We start from the raw sequence: 17,484 nt of genomic DNA, 5'->3' as shown, positions 1-17,484 counted from the left end.
AGGTTAAAGTAAAAAACCGTAGAAAATCTAATAAAAAAGGAAAAAATATATTACTCCTTAAATTTGAGGAAAAACAAAAAAATACTATGCGTTTTAAATAGCCAGTAACCTCACGTATTCACCATTTCCGTTTGACTTTTCACCTTCCAAACACCCTGTATAGAGAAGAAACCAAAATTGCAACGTGGAATATACGAGGCCTAGGTATGCAAGAAAACTGGCCAATGTAGATGCTGAAATGTATAAACTAGGGATCAAGACAACAAACAAAAGGTCACTAACGAGGAAGTTCTAAAGAGAATAAGTCAAGATAGCCCCAATATATAAAGATAACTTATAGAAAAGATAAAGAAAGCTCCAATACATCGTGCACGTTATAAGTGGAAACGGATATGAGTTGTCCCGATTCCTCATCAACGGAAACAGAGGGCAGACGATTGTGGGCAGATTGCAGAACTTATGGCACAGATGTAAATAGCTCCGCACGGGACTTCAGAACTCAGTTCACCGAGAAGGCTGAAAATCGCTGAAGGTCTTTAGAATGACCCCCTAAATGTGAAATGTGAGCTATTTACATATGTGCTTATGGCTAAGGGAAGTGATTATGGCGAAGTCTCAAGAAATTTTCATAGATGCGTTTTCACACACCATTAAAGCCAGTTGGATCGTCACCCTTCGTAAGTGCCAGTTTCCAGTTAAAACACTCATTACTAGCCGAACCAATTTTAAGCCTTTAGGCAAAGTGATTATCCCATGAGATAGACAAAAGGCTTAGCTATGTATGACTTGCATCTCTGAGGAACACGACAGCCACTCCGAATGAGACGAAATGGCGGTAGGTTTAACGGAGTCAGGTTTTAGGAGTTAGGCGGAGTCCTGAAGACTCTAGATAGAGCCATTCGCAGAAATGCTTTGATGCTTAGGTTCGCGAAGCGTTATACTCTATTCGGTAGCACTCGAATTTTTGCTTTTTTTGGGCTGGCTACCAAACGATGGCATAGTATGTAAAAAAAGGTTTAACAATAGGTAAAAAGATCCTATGAAGGACAGACCCCAGGTGTTACCGAAACTCTTCCTTTAAGCGCAAAGTATGCAGGCGGGTTTCTTAATCCTGATATCTGCGTAGACGTACCAACAGAGTGGATACTGTCACTCTGTCATACGATCATACTGTCTTGGAGTATTTCAGCCACACGCGTAATTAGTTCATCAACCGGTAGATACTACAGAGTTAAAGACAGTACTTTTCCCAGTGTAGCCTCTAGTTGTTATCGTTTTAGAAACCTCACTACTAAGCTCGGTAGATATACAGGGTGGTCCATTTAACTTGAGACATCGCAATATCTCGAAAACTAAACATGTATCCCGAAAATGTTTCATATGAAGTTTGAATGGTTTCCAGAGGGTCATAGAATGACGTCATTAGTTTGACCTTGAGTGGAAGTCTTTAAGGTGAAATGAAGGTCAACTTCCCTTTTTTGCATAAAAACCTCTATTTTTTTAAAAGTATCTGATTTAGCGTTAAAAAATAAGTAGCTTTCATCTGACACTTTTTTACATGCGACCTCTCCTTTTTAAGATATTAATTCTTGATTCTTTTACGAATTTTTTCCTTGACAATGACAATAGAAACAGAAATATCTTTGGTTCAGCAATTATTCAATATTCTTGTGACAAGGCATTGTTAATCAATGATCAATGCAAGTTGTTATGATGCGAAAATTTTCTATAGTGAACAGATCTCACGTATTTATCCCGTTTTTAGGTATTTCAGGCGATTGTAAACAAATACTGATGAATAAAGTAAATGAGAGATTATTTTGGTTCAAAGTATCCGTTCAGTTATCAAGTATTTGACTATTTTATTGAGTGACTATGGAATGTCTAACAATAAATAAAAAAGTTGAAATGGTCCTTATCTATGGTGAATCTGAATGGAATATTAATAGAGCCATTGAACTATATACCAAGCGTTATCCTAAACGGCGACTTCCATCACGAGCATCATTTTATCGTGTAGTGAACTACTTTATAGAAGATAGAAGTGTGAGAACGATAAATCGATCACGAAAGAGAAGCATTACCAGTCAAAATAATGAAATTTCCGTCTAGCTGCAGTTGCTCATAATCCTGGAGTCAGCTCACGATCAATTTCTTCTGGTTCTGGAATCTCCAAAACAAGTGTCCTGAGAATTTTGACACGCCACAAGTATCATCCGTATCACTTGTCGTTACATCAAGAGCTTCACGGGAATGATTTCCAAAATCGAGTGTTGTTTTGTGAATGGGCCCAAAATCAGTTGCATGAAAATAACAATTTCTTTCTGCGCGTCTTATTCACCGATGAAGCTTCATTTACAAACTATGGTGTAGTTAATCTTCATAACATGCATTATTGGGCAGTTGAAAATTCCAGGTGGTTTCGAGCGATAGAACATCAGCGGCCATGATCTGTAAATGTCTGGTGTGGCATCATCAATGATAAATTCATAGGACCTTATTTTATTGATGTGTCCTTACAGGTCAAAAATACCGTAATTTTTTGCTGGAGACCAGTATTTTTGGAAGATGTGTGTTTTAAAGTGAGACTAAATATGTGGTACCAGCATGATGGTTGTCCTGTACATTATTCACGCGCCAAGTATTGGATCGTGACTTTAATGGACGTTGGATAGGTCGCCGTGGAGCAGTCCACTAGCCGCCACGGTCATGATTTGACGCCCTTAGATTTTTTTTCTACGGGGTTATAAAAAAAAAAGAAGGATATCGTATATTGCGATCCACCAACGTCTCCCGAAAATATGAAGCTGCAAATCACGGAGGTTAGCTGACAGATAACTCTACAGATGCTGCACTCTGTTCATCGATCGTTTAGAAAACGAGTCGAAAAATGTATAGAAGTGGAAGGTCAATACTTTGAACATTTATTGAAATAATTTTCTGTCTTTTTTTTCAATTTCTTTTAATTGAATTTTCTACGTTTTATTTTTTACGTTTAATTTCTACGTAAGTTTTCGATACTCGGTAAATTACTATGAAGAGAGTATTATCAAACGTTTTGTAATATGTAAATGCACCAAGATATGCCTTTTTATAGTCCTCTCTACCTTCCTCTCGAGGTGACGTAGAGCTGGGCTTGTTTAATTTTTGTTGCATTCAAGGCGCATTCAACCAAGATGGTGTTTCTTTATTTTCTTTACTATCAGTCAGCATTTCCATTGTCTTAAGTAGAAAATAGGTAAAACTGATTGATCAGAGAGAAGTAAGGTAAAAACTAGAAAGTAGAAATGGAACCTACGAAGGTGCTTCTCTTACAGGAGGATTATTTATTTGGTAATTTTGTTGTTTCATTAAAAAAAGTTTTTTTAAGGAGATCTTAAAAATAAGAAAGTAGTACAAGTGGAAGATCAGGTTTGCCCACATCTACTGCTCTTATATTAATATTCTCATCTAACGAATAGATTCTTAAATTTTCTGATCTTTACATAGGTTGATGAGTAGTTGACTAGCCGTCTGCATTTTTTTTCCATGTACGTTAATAACTTTTGTGTGTATGACTACAACTATCAAACGCAGATATTTTCCAACTAATCAGGTGAATATAAAACTCTTATCATCACACTTTGTTTTCGCTTTTAGCAAGTTTTTATTTCTTATATCTCAATGTTCCAAATCAATAAGACATACTACTTAAATGGATCAAGACCATATGCTCTCAAGCAAAAAGCTGTATCCAAATAGCAGTTTTTAACTTGTCTTTATTATTTTCTTTATGCGATTAAAAACTCTCAGTGAAATGGGTCAATGATGCCCTCAAAACATTTTCTTTTATCTCTTTTTTAATGTATTCTTTTACTTTTTGGTCATATTTACATAGGTACGTGAGTAGTTCTTGAGAAGAGCTTTAGTAGTACTGTTTCTGTAATTATCTCACGTCTTCTGAGATACTTAGATTACAATCCCAGCATAGGACTAATTTTAGGGACATTTTAAGACCTGAGGAAAGTTTCGATGATCAACTGTTCATACCTATATTATTCACTTTCTTGGCTTCGATGGATAAACTGGGCTTACCATGATTATTGACTATGTTCATCAATATTAATTCAATACTTTTATCTGGCTATTTCGAAATTATATTTCATTGGCGGCTTCGGCGTCTTTTGATTTTATTTTGATGCTTAATCTTTTTCTTAACACCTTTAATCATATGTCAATCCCATCAATCATCCTTCTTAAAGGTCCCGAAAATATTTTCTTGGCAAATTTTACATACTTACACGTAAATAGATAAATCTATTTTTAATGACCTGGTTAGGTAATAGACCAATGATCTTGAAACTTTGCAAAGCACACCGGATTACTCATCAATCTCGTATATTCTTATATTAAAAAGATAATAAAAGTTTCACAGTAATTTTACTTACCTCTTTTAGTTTTTCGGTCAATTTGCAACGAAAATTTGTTTTCTGATCCAGGAAAGTCGACGGAAAATAAAGTTTCTACGAACGCCCTCGACCTTTTCTTTGGTTTGATATGTTTCATGGAAATGATAAAGTTGTCTTTTTTCACCACATTTTCTAGATCTTTTGTAATATCTGAAAATTAAAAAAAATATACATAAATTAAATAGCATAAATATGTCTCAAAATTAGCATACATTTTGTTATTGACCTGATTGATCATCTTGGTCTAGACAGATACGACAGGCGTGGGATATTTTAGCAGAATTTATCTTGTACTTAAATTAAAAAACCTATAAGCATATTATGATAATTCTGGTTTTATTGTCGATTTACATCTAATTATCTGCTTAAAGTGGTTTAATAGCTTTTAAAGATGTGTTGCTTTTTTTTTAACTGAGTTACAGGATACTTTTCAATCATAAAATTTGTTTTTGTATGGGAAATTAACATGCTTATTATAAGAGTTTTTTTTTTTAATTGTTAACATTTTTTGTTTATGGTATTTGACTATGTACAAGCAGTAATTCAAGATAGTGTTATGACTCTTTTCATTGAAAATTTAAATTTCTATTAAGGAACATATTTATCCTTGTTGCTCTATAAAGACGCACTTTTAAAGTTGCAATTTATTACATGCATTCTTACGAAAATTTAAGACAATATTATAGCTCTCCATAAAATAATTTAGTTTCTTGTCAATATTTTTTTATAGTTGCTTATAACAGAGGTATCTTTTTTTAATTTTGCAAATTTTTTCCATCCTAATTAAGTATATGCCTTTTTATTGAAAATAACCTTCTAGGCGAACGTTAACGAAACGAAACAGCAAAGTGAGCCGGCGCTTCATCAATTTCAGCTGAAACCACATTTGCTGTCTAACGTTTTGTGGAACATTTTCAAGGAGTTCTGGGAGAACTTGCTCCAAGAAACGCAGATAAATAGGTCCTGTTAACCGTTCCGGTAAAAGGTATGGCCCAATTAAATAATCATCAACAATGCCTGCCCATACGTTGACAGACCAACGATTCTGATGTTTTCTTGGAAAAATTGCATAAGGATTTTCTTCGTCCCAAACATGGCTATTAAAAATACCGTCTCTTGTGAAAGAGGCTTCATCGGTCCACAAAACATATCGTAAAAAATTTGGTTGTGCAATGATGTGATCCAGAAGCCATCGACAAAATTAAACTCTAGGATGATAATCGGCTGCAGTCATACCTTGAACTTTCTAGAAGTGGTAAGGATGGAGTTGTTGCTCGTGTAGTACCCGCCAGACAGAAGCGTTACTCGTATTCATATTCTTAGCGACGTCACGTGTGCTATTTGATGGTTCATCGGCAACTCGCTGAAGCGCCTCTTCTTCAAATTCGACCGTTCTTACGGTTCGAGCAACACCAGTATCATGCATCTTGGTCTTAAATATGCCTGTCTCAGCGAGCCGCCGATGAACCGCAATAAACTTTTTTTTATCCAGGATGCTGTCGTTCGGGATAACCATGATACAACCGCGATGCTGCTCGTGCATTACAGTTTGTTGCTCCTTATCCAAATGCATATCCGCCAATTCTTGATTGGTAAAGTTTTCCATTAGCAATAAATGTTTAAAAATTGTAAGCTATAAAATTTTTAAACATGACATTGATAAGCGTTGATTTTAAACAATTGTTGTTATGGTATCATGTACAAAAGGTAAAAATAAATGCAGCAGATCCTATTTAGGTAATTCATGTTTTTTATAAATTTTAACGCGTTTTAGGGCCGTAGTGGCGTAGTGACGCTTTTTCAGACATGGGTTCCTATACTCAAATGGATTCTTCTGTTGCACTGAACAACCCTCAGAAGTTTGATCCCATAGTTCTGAAACACCCTGTATATACTTTCATTCAACTATAATGCTCTCAGTGTTGATTTATTGAATTTTTACAAAAGTAATCGGGTTATACCCATACGTAACTATTTCTTGTAACATATTACTCTAGAGACAGCAAAAGAAGTTTTGGTCAATATTAGAAGTAGAGCTGTTGGTTATGATATTTTAAATATAAATTTAATTATGCTCCCTTGTCCAGCTATATTAAAAGAACTTACACATGTTATTAATGAATGCCTTAAAAAATCATATTTTCCGAAAAAATGCAAGCAAGTAATTACTGCCTGAAATTAATAATTCGACTGATTTCGGACATTTAAGATGTTTATAAATTTTACCTGTATTTTCTAAGGTTTTTAGAAAAAATAATAGCTGCTCAATTTTCTTATCATGTATAACTGATGACATATTGAGTGGTACAGATAACAACTTGGTGAGTTTTACTAGACTTTACGAACGTTTTTGAAATCATTCATCTTGCATTATGTTGGTTGTAACGGTGAGTCTGTAAATTTAATAAAATCTTTTGTATTCAAGTAAAAGCAGCAGCAAACTTGATGGTTCCATGTCCGACTTATTGGATCTAACTTATGAAGTACCCCAAGGGAACATTCGTGGCTTCTTATTATGTTTAACTTACACGTCGTAATTTCATAAGCTCTTGGAAGTATGCAATCATTATTTAGATTGAAAAGTTAGCAGGGGAAATCTTTTCTCTACAAATAAAATTCTAGTCCGCTAATTACAGGAGTGATGCATTTCGGCAAGTGTTCCTGCCATTATCAGACTCTAAAATATACAGGGTTATTGCTGGTTGATGGTACATTAGACGTTTACGGAGAACGGAAATACACGTAGGTGTTTCTTCAAAAAAAGTTACCTAAAAATTAATTAAAATGGAAAGTAAAAGTAATTCAAATTAGGTTTTGATAAATCTATTTATTATTCATAGACAATATAAATTGTAGCAAGAACATGCCGAAAGTTCAACGAAATGTACCCCAATTTACAAAAATGGATTAAAGAAAAATTTTGCTAATACAAAATAACTTTATACAATTTGTTTCATAACTTAAAAATGATTTAATTAGTTATCCTAAGATTATAAGTAATTTACAATAAATTTTTAAAATGCATGCCATTGATTTCTAAGCACTTCAAAATCCTGCATTGTACAGCATGTGTTGTTGCTGCTTATATTTCAAAAGGATGTTGTTGACCAATGCAATTGATAAGTCGTTGACGTAGTTCCTGTTTACCGGAGTCTTGTATACCATTTGCTTCAAATGACTCCAAAAGTAAAAATCAAGTGGTGTAAGATCAGGTGATCTCGCAAGCCAATTCAATGTTTCCAAACGCCTAATTCAGCGGTCATCGAATTTCTCAAATTACTTACGTGTCACCTCCTCAGTGCAATGAGCGGGCGCCCCATCCAATTGGAACCAGCAAGTGCGAGAATCTTCAAGCGTTAAATTTTCCAGAAAATCTTCTACCACTGACCGAGAAAATCTGAAGGTATTTATGGGAGTTTAATGAAAAAAGCTATTTGATTGTCTTTTAGTAAACAAAAAACATTAATTCCTTCCCTTTAGATTCAATAATTTAAAGGGAACTACACAAAGTATCGGCCTCAAAAGTATTTATCAATTCTAACAGTAGGTTAGAATTGATAAATAGGGAAAGTCCCATTTCCTTAACCGCATGTAGATTTTGATTAGCCCAAAAATATTGATTTCTTCTATTAAAAATACCTTCTCTAGAAAACTTTGCTTCATCTGTCCATATTATTTTTTTAGAAAGTTTGTATACTCTTGAGTGCGTGTCAGAAGTATCATACAATATCGAACGCAACGTTGGTAATCATCGAGTTTTAGCTGATGTACTTTTGAAAATTTAAAGGGATTTAAATCATCTGCTGCACTCCGGATGGAAGCTTGTGGATATGCGTGAAAGTAGGCTAAAACATTCACGATGTTGTCCTCATCAGACGCTACCGGCTTGAGTAAACTTGTATCATTTTTAAGTTGAACCAAATTGTATAAAGTTATTTTGTATTTGCACAAATTTTCTTTTATCCTTTTTTTTGTAAATTGAGGTATATTTATTTGAACTTTCTGCATGTTCTTGCTACAATTTTGTCACATGAATAATAAATAGATTCATCAAAACTTCATTTGAAAAACTATTTCTTTCCATTTTAATGAATTTTTAGGTCACTCTTAAAAAAAACGCCCAAGCGTATTTACCATTAATCAACTAAATGTAACTGTCAAACATCAATAGCATAGCATTTTTGCGTCATGACCTTTCATGGCCAGCTAAAGCAAATATGTTAAAATATTCCGATTTTTACAGAAAATTACTTTTAATTCAGCAGCCGAACTACTTAGATATAGGAACATGAGACCTTATTAGAAAGGGATTTCAATTTTCTTTTAGAATATTTTATAATATATAGTGTGTTCTATTTAAAAAAATGCACATATCACAATTTTTGTTTCTAGCGGTAAAATCACGAATTTTGAGCAACCCTGTAAAACGTAGAACAAACTTTTATAGTGAAAACTAATGTACAATACTTCCGTAAATTACGTTTATAATTTCAATTTTCTGCCCGTTCTAGTGCCGTAGTAATAAAAAATTATTTGGAGCTATGTTTTGGTCAAAAAATAAAGAAAATAATTAATTTTTCGAAAACCACTAAAGATAGGTATAGGAACAAATCATACAAAAACAATCATAAAGTGGTAGCGGGTCGGAAAATAAAATAATATACAGGATATTCCTTTTAAAATAACAAACTATTTTTTGATATAAGCGGCAACGCTTTATCGCTAAAAATATTTTTAATCGTTAGACCACCAGCTAAAATTCTTTATGCCACATTTTCAAAAAATTCCATTTTCCGTTCTCCGTAAACGTCCAAGGTACCACCAACCATCAATGACCCTTTATAAACAGTTCCAAAACCATTTGCGAACATTTTTTTCTGATAGGTGATATAAAAAAATACAGACTAAAATTGTGAAATTTTCTTACTTACACAGAGTTATTTAACACACACAAAAATTATAAACAATAACAAATCATTCTTAAATGGTACATTGCATGACATCTAGTAAGCAGTTAAAATTACAACAAATTGAACAATTTTGTTAACCGTAATGGTCAAATTAAATACTGTACAATAGAAGAAGAAAAGAGGAGGATGCAATAAAGAAAACCAGAATCGGTAATCAAAGTGTAAGAGTGGTTTAAATATAGCAGTATATAACGAATAACAAAATTATTAACGGAAGAGTAAGCAGTAAATCACCCACAGGATATGAATGCGGTCTAATGTATGTGGAGTAAATGCGGTCGTTCATAACCTTTCACAGATCCTATTATAGTGTAGACGCGATTTTACGCATTTCATTTTTTAAAAAATTTACATTTAATATTTTGTAATTTTTTCCAGTTTTATAAAAATTCGATTTCTTTACACGCTTGAATGTCCTTAATTTTTTTTTAATATTTTTTATTTATCGACTCCATACTTTTTTCTAAAAAAAAACATAGTAAGCTTAACTTTTGATTACAACAAATATTTTTCTTAGCAGTATTACATACTCATCCCACTAAAAAGAAAAAAATGATTTAATCTAACCAAATTTATAACAGGAAACATAATTTCGTAACTGATTAGCGAAACTCGGAACCGGTCGGAAAATAGTACTGGACCTGAGCCAAGATTTGATTCAGGCTCTCCCAAATGAATCGTTTGGTTTTTAAATTAAAAATATACTTTAGAAAAACTTTACGCTCTCAGTGGATTTTACGATGAGATAGAGTTTTTTTAGATATTAGTCCCCTAATAAAGTTAGCCATCATAAGGTTTTATAGAAATTTGACTATTTTACAACCAGGATTTAACTATACATTTTAAATCATTATATTGTGCCTATGAGGAATGCCTAATTCGCTTTTCATATTAATCCCCAAAATTAAAGGTGTAGACTCTTTTTAGACCTAGAGTTTTTTAGACAAATTTTCGGGTTTTTGACGTCTGGCTTCATTAGAATATGATAACTAAATCAATAGTATTCTTATAATAATTGAAAAACTTCTCTAGTAATGGATATCTTTAAATATATAATTCATGTAAGCACAATTAGGATTTAAATAGAATTAAAACTTCGGAAATTAAAGTTATATCGGCAACATCCCCTTAAATTTTCAAGCAATTTTTATCGTAGCCCGTGTGCTATCAGAGATCATATTATCGACGTTGCCGACTTGTCAGAGTGCCAGAGTTTCTTTAAAATTGGGATATTTATTGGCAACTGAACCAATCCAGATGTAGGTTAGATCATCCGGTGGCATGACAATATTTTTTTCTGTATATTTAAATTTTTTTAACTGTACTTTATTGTGTTACGGTCTAATCTTTATCTAAGTATTTGAACTAATTATGTGACCTTTCCAAGCAGTAAAAAAAATATTTTAATTTAAAAATGAAACAGCTTCTCAAATATATTTTTTTTATTCTACAGTCTACAGTACGCGGCGCAAAACCCACATTCTGCTGAACGCTGCGCACGTCCGTTGAATTCAAACGTGTGTAAATAAAAAAGTGTTTTGCTTAGGTAGGCGCTTTCTGTTCTGCTTAGGTAGGCGCACGACAGACAGCGTCGACTGTGTGCGCTGAAATCAAACCGGGTTTGATTTTGACGCAGTTGTTCAGTTAAGCTGAAAGTGGGCAGATAAAAAACACATTGAAAAATGGCAACCAAATTTTCTTTAGAGGAAGATGAAAAGTTTCAAGAAAAATAACACGTTTCCTGTATTGCATATATAATATTTTGACAATAATAATATTACTCGACACGAGACATCATATTGCCTTGCCATGGTACAGCCCCAATAGTATTAAAATAGATTTTAAAGTTATCTCTAATCTCAAATGCTTCATATGATGCTCTTTTGTCGCAAGTAGCGGTTAACTTTAACATACTTTCTTTTGGAAAATCCGGAACTCTATTGGCATTTTCGTTCGGACAAGAAATTTTTGCCTTTCGAAGCATGTTGTGCAATATACAAGCAGAAACTATTATGTTGTCAGCTACCTCTGGAGCCACGGCTATGGGTGTGTAGAATATTCTAAAGTACTGACACATTATACCAAATGCATTTTCTGATGTTCTTCTGGCCCTGGAATGTCCGTAGTTATAAATGGCTTTTGTCTTGTCATGCTTTGCTTGATTTTGTGAATATGGTTTCATCATATTTGTTGTTAAACTGAATGCCTCTTCCCCCAATATTACATGAGGTTGCTGCATATTAGTACCAGGAATAACTCTTGAAGGAGGTAAATTAAAACAGTTAGTAGCAATCTGCTTTCTTATGTTTGATTTTATAAATATCCCCACATCGCCCTCTCTGCCATAGGATCCTACGTCAATTGCCACAAATTTATACCTTGCATCGACGACTGCTAGCAGAACAATTGAATGAAAGTTTTTGTAATTAAAATAGAGAGATCCTGCATTGGATAAACAACGAATTCTTATGTGTTTACCATCAATCGATGCACAACAATTTGGGTAATTCCATAAGCTATTAAAATCTGAAGCATTTTCCTCCATTTGTTCTCTACTAGGCTGAGGTAAATAGATATGAAGCATAAGTTTAACAATACTTTGAAGAACTTGTTTTACACATATTCTAATCCGACTATGGTGAATTCTGTATTGAAAGGATAGTGACCTGTATGACTCTCCAGTTGCCAAGAACCTGCAATAAAAATATTGCGCATTAGTGTACTAAAATCCTTCTTCCGATGACTTATTCTTGATTGGTTTTTAGATGTGAAATGTAAAAATAGGTGGAAGTCTATAAGAGATTACTACCAAAGAAAGAGAATGGACTACACCAAAGGCACGGGTATAGGATCTCAAAGAACAGATGACACTGAGAACTCATTCCTGAAGAAATTTAAACACCTCCGCTTTTTGGATTCTACATCATTGGATGAAAGAAGGTATTTACTCAAAACTTTTAAATCCTTAAAATCCCTCTGCTTTGATAGTGGAAAACAATTACATTTTTTTTATTCCAGCACAATAAGTAATACCCAAAATAGTATTCAACAAGAATCGGATATTTCGCAAGATGAAACACAATCTGAGCAGCTGGAAAAGGAAAACCATGAGGATGAAACCCAATGTGATATAGAAACAGCAATATCTGAACATACTGAAACCTCAAATAGTTCAAAGCGATGTTAGGATACTGAGGAAATCAATATTGAAACTCCACAAAAAAAAAGGAACCACACATTTAAAAGACAAAAACATGATAGTTCTAAGCGAAATTAGAAGGAAGAAGAAAGAACTGCTCTTTTACGCCATTTATTAGATAACGAAAAGACTGCAACTCAACCAACCGAGTCAATGGACCATGCAATAAATATGTTTTTTAATAGTGTGGCATCAACAGTTTCCAAATTTTCACCAATCAATAAAGCAAAAATCAAAGCCGAAATTATGTCTATCGTTTCAAAATATGAAATTGATGAAATGCAACAAGATATTGAATCCTTTACTAATAAACAATGGTCCAATACATCAGCGCACCAAGGATACTATTCCGAGTCAAATTCAAATTCAGCATCATTGGCCAATTTTCGCAGCCAGACTGCCGCATCTGGGGCCATCTCGAATGTTTTTTCAGAAGAACCACAGTATGAACTTTTATGAATATTGTTAAACATGCATTTAACATAAATAAATTCTCTAAATAAAGTAAAAGTGCTTTATATTACTTTTATCATTTACCTCAAAGTCAAGCTGAGTTTTTCTTCTGGACTAATTGGATTTTGACGCCTGTTGTAAGGATATTTGGTAATATCAGCTCTTTTATAATCTAACACTAATTGAAATAATTCTGTGGATAGTCGGAAATATTCCCAAAATTTGTAGTCGTTTCCAAATTGTTACTATTGTTACTTTTTACTATTGTTACTTTATAAGCCCCTTCCAAACATCTATTAGAAAACATTCGATTTTCAGTTTTGTTTTGGCGACGACAACTAATTAAATTCAGAAGATACAATTCATGTTCTTCTTCATCAATAAGCATCGCCAGCAAACATTTTTTCGACATAATGATTATTCTTATATTATACACTATAAATATATGAAAATGTGACAAAATACGTTTGTCTCCATCTGCACCCACCAGCATACAATTAGGAACTAACAAAACACTTGTATGAAAACTACCGTGCGTCGATCAAGGTAGATTCTGTTGAACGTTTATGCTATGCGTCGCGCAGTGTTCTAACAAACCGTAGCTTGCGTTAACACCGCTATGCGTCGTAAAAAGTAGCTACAGCCAATTTCTCTTGCCGTAAATTAGATTATCTTTAATCCAGTTTTATTATCGAGATTATTAGCATTTATGAATCAAATATGTTATCTTTTACTTCAAATAAGAAGGAGCCATTTTCTTTTTTCCTATTTTAGATCACTTTGAATTTTTAACACAGTGTTATGACCATAATTATTACTTTAATATAGGAATGAAAGATGTTGTTTATTACTTTAGATGACTTTAGCTTACAGCCTACAAAATGTGTAATACAGATATTAGCCATAAAAAACAGTTACTGCCAGTTTCTCTTTTCCTATTTCAGATATCTTCTGATAGATTAACCCAGTGTAATGAACATAATTAATATTTAATTTCAATGGTATTTGCCATAAAATGAGGCCAATTTCTATTTTTTGTATAAAATATAATTTTTGATAAATATATCAGATAATTTTGCATGAGTTTAATTCAGTTTTATTACTAGATGTATTATGACATATTGTATATTACTTTAAATAACTTTTTTTTATAGTCTATAGAAAGTACAAACGATATCTGCCATAAAAAGAAGTTACAGTCCGATGAGATCATAGGAGATTAAAAAGAAAAACAATATATTTTTTAGGAAGTTTAACAAAAAGCAGCAACAGCCAAGTTTTTGATAAACAATCAAAAACGCAATTAGTGGAATATTGTTAATAAACTTCATTAAAAGCAAATTTTAGAAAAATTACCTTTAGATTCAACATCCGAAAAAAAACTATTTTTGATTTTTACAGTTTTGCACCCCTATCTGTTCCAAAAATGATGGAACATATCGATATTACACATTTACATTATAAATTATCCCTAAGCGAATCATCATATTGGAAGGTATTGGACGAAATTAATCATTGTAAAATCGATAATTACTTCTTACTTTTAAAGAAAATTATGAAGATAAAAAAATACTGCATGTTCATACAATTGCAAAAATAAAGCAAACCAAGACATAAAGGAAATTGTTACGATTTAGTTTATATATTCAAGTCGACAGGTCTTATATTAATAAATGAGATCAGTAGAGACTAAAAATGAGAGAAGAAGAAGAAGAAGAAAAAAATTATTAACGAAAAGTCGTAAGAGCCATTTTAATTTAAATATTCCAAAAAATTATATATTACGCTATCCATAAAAAAACACCATTTGATTAAAACGTGTAGCTTTAATCTTAGTGACTTTATTCTAATTGACTGATTTTTGCAATAAAAAAGGAAGCTACAGCCATGGAAACCATCGACAATCAAAAACCTAAGATGTAATTATTGTAGAACTGCCTAAATCAATCACTTTCCAAACCATTTTTTAGCAGCAAATATTTTAATTTCTAAAAAAAAAACTAAGAAATATCTCAACATTTTCAAATGCACGCTTATGTAATTGCAAAACAAGGTGAACCAAGACATAAAGTAACTTGTTATGATGTATGCCGCCCATTGATCAAATCCAAGTCTCAAGGTCTTATAATAATGAATGAGATCAGTAAACATTGAAAGGAAGAAAAAAAAAAGGAAAAAAAAATGATTAATGAAAAAACACAACATCCAGTTCAATGGAAAGATTCTACAAATGTACACTATATACGAGGGTGGTCCCAGAAGTACCCGGTCTGACCTAGAGATGTCGGTAGTAGTTTGAAAAATATCAGTGTATTAGAAAGTATACAGTCTATAAAGCATATGTTTCAAGTTTGAATACGCCACGTTGTTTAGTATTTGTTTGGCAGCCATCAATAGTAAACGGTTTCAATGAATTTGTGAAAATGGAGAAAATTGGTCATCGTTATGTGATACAATACTTCTATTTGAAAGGCCTCAGCCCAACCAATACAAAAGCTGAACTGGATTCTACTCTGGGTGAGTCTGCTCCTTCGTTAACAACAGTAAAATATTGGGTAGCAGAGTTTAAACGAGGCCGTACGAGCTGCCAAGACGAGCATCGCAGTGGTCGACCAAATGGGCTGACGACTCCAGAAATTTTAAAGAAAATTCACAAAGTGGTACTGGATGATCATCGACTGAAAGTGCGCGAGCTAGCGGACATAGTAGGCATTTCAAAAAGTGCGGTACATCGCATATTAACTAAAAATTTTGACATGAGAAAGCTGTGTGCAAGATGGATGCCGCGTTTTCTCACACTCGAGCAAACATAGCACAACAAGCAAGTAAACAACAAGCACGACACTGTTCGTGAAGATGTTTCAATTGAGTGTTTAGCGAAATTTAATAGCAACAAAGCAGAATTTTTGCGTTGTTTCATAACCATGGATGAAACATGGGTCCATCACTTCACACCTGAGACAAAAGAATAATCAAAACAATGGACTCAAAAGGGAGAACCGGCTCCAAAGAAGGCGAAAACCGTTTCATCTGCAGGCAAGGTCATGGCGTCGGTTTTTTGGGATGCGCGAGGGATAATTTTCATTGAATATTTATTTTTTTATTTATTTACGCCATTCAACAGAAATACATCCAATTACTGAATGGAAAAATAAAATACATTTACCATCAATAACAATAAGGAAATGCTTAAAAAGAAAAACAATGAGAAAAGTGAAAAAAAAAACAAAATTTTACTAAGAATAGTGCACTTTTTTGATATCTGCTATGCTACAGTTAAATAAGTCACATTGACCCTGAACAGAATTATATGTGTTACAGGCTCTGCGTAGTGGAGAAAATTTGTTAATGTTAGTCCTTGGTCTAGGTAGATAAAATGTTTGTGAGTTTCTGGCTGATTTGCGAGGTATGTGAAAGTTCAGATCTTGTAATAATTCTGGCAAGTCGATTAAGTTGTTCACTAATTTATATAGAAACTGCAAATCAGCAGATTTTCTTCTATCTTCTAAAGAATGAAAGAAAAATCTTTCCAGTAACCGTGCATGTATTGAAAACCGATTTCTGGGTACACTCCATCGCATTTATAGCAAAGAAATTTTAGAAATTTTCTATGTATACCCTCAATCTCATTTATATGGTTTTGGTAATAGGGGGACCAAACTTGAGAAGCATACTTAAATATGGATCTGACATATGAGAAGAATAAGATTTTTAGGCTGAGGATATTATTAAAATTATGAGAGTTACGTATTACAAAACCTATCATTCTGTAGCTACGTTTCACAATATCTGTAATATGTGGCTGAAAAGAAAAAGAGCTATCAAATGTTACACCTAAGTCATTCAAAACTGTTGATCTAGGGACTGTGACATTGTCTATGGTATAGTCATAAATAATTATTTTTTTCTTTGAACTGAAAGAAACAACATTACATTTAGCAGCATTTAGAGGCAGGTTATTATTTTTACATCATGCATTAAGTTTGTTTAGGTCACTTTGAAGTAAAATACAGTCCAAAATGCTGTTAATTCTATAAAAAACTTTATTATCGTCCGCGTATAATAGACTATTTACAGAAAGTTCATCAGATATTTTATTAATAAATGAGTTGAAAAAAAGCGGTCCCAAAATTGAGCCCTGTAGGACTCCAGAAGCGGCAACAATCTTTGCCGAGCTTCGACCATAGCACTCTACGTACTGGGGGCGGTCACTCAAGTAGGATCTAAAAAGATTCGTTAGGCCGGAAGAAAATCCATAAATTCGATCGAAGTTGTTAACGAGAATGCCATGGTCGAGTCGGTCAAAGGCCTTAGAAAAGTCAGTATATATGACGTCGACTTGAGAGTTGTTATTTATTGATTCAGTTATAAATTCAGTAAGAGAAACTAGATTTGTTGTGGTAGACCTGCCCTT

The 17,484-nt window shown here is 33.2% G+C and overlaps 1 protein-coding gene across 1 annotated transcript in view; it reads right to left on the bottom strand.

Annotated features, from left to right (window-relative positions):
- Window positions 1–17,484, bottom strand: part of LOC126735952 (cartilage oligomeric matrix protein) — a 42,594-nt gene that overhangs the window by 11,854 nt on the left and 13,256 nt on the right. Inside the window, exon 2 of the mRNA XM_050440076.1 lies at window positions 4,428–4,598. Within this exon, the coding sequence (XP_050296033.1) occupies window positions 4,428–4,598 (171 nt within the window). The remainder of the gene's footprint in view (window positions 1–4,427; window positions 4,599–17,484) is intronic.

This window comes from Anthonomus grandis, chromosome 5 (assembly GCF_022605725.1).
Source record: "Anthonomus grandis grandis chromosome 5, icAntGran1.3, whole genome shotgun sequence".
Classification (NCBI taxonomy): Eukaryota; Metazoa; Arthropoda; class Insecta; order Coleoptera; family Curculionidae; genus Anthonomus; species Anthonomus grandis.
Note: the sequence above shows the minus strand (reverse complement) of the source record. Positions and strands in the feature narration are given on the sequence as shown.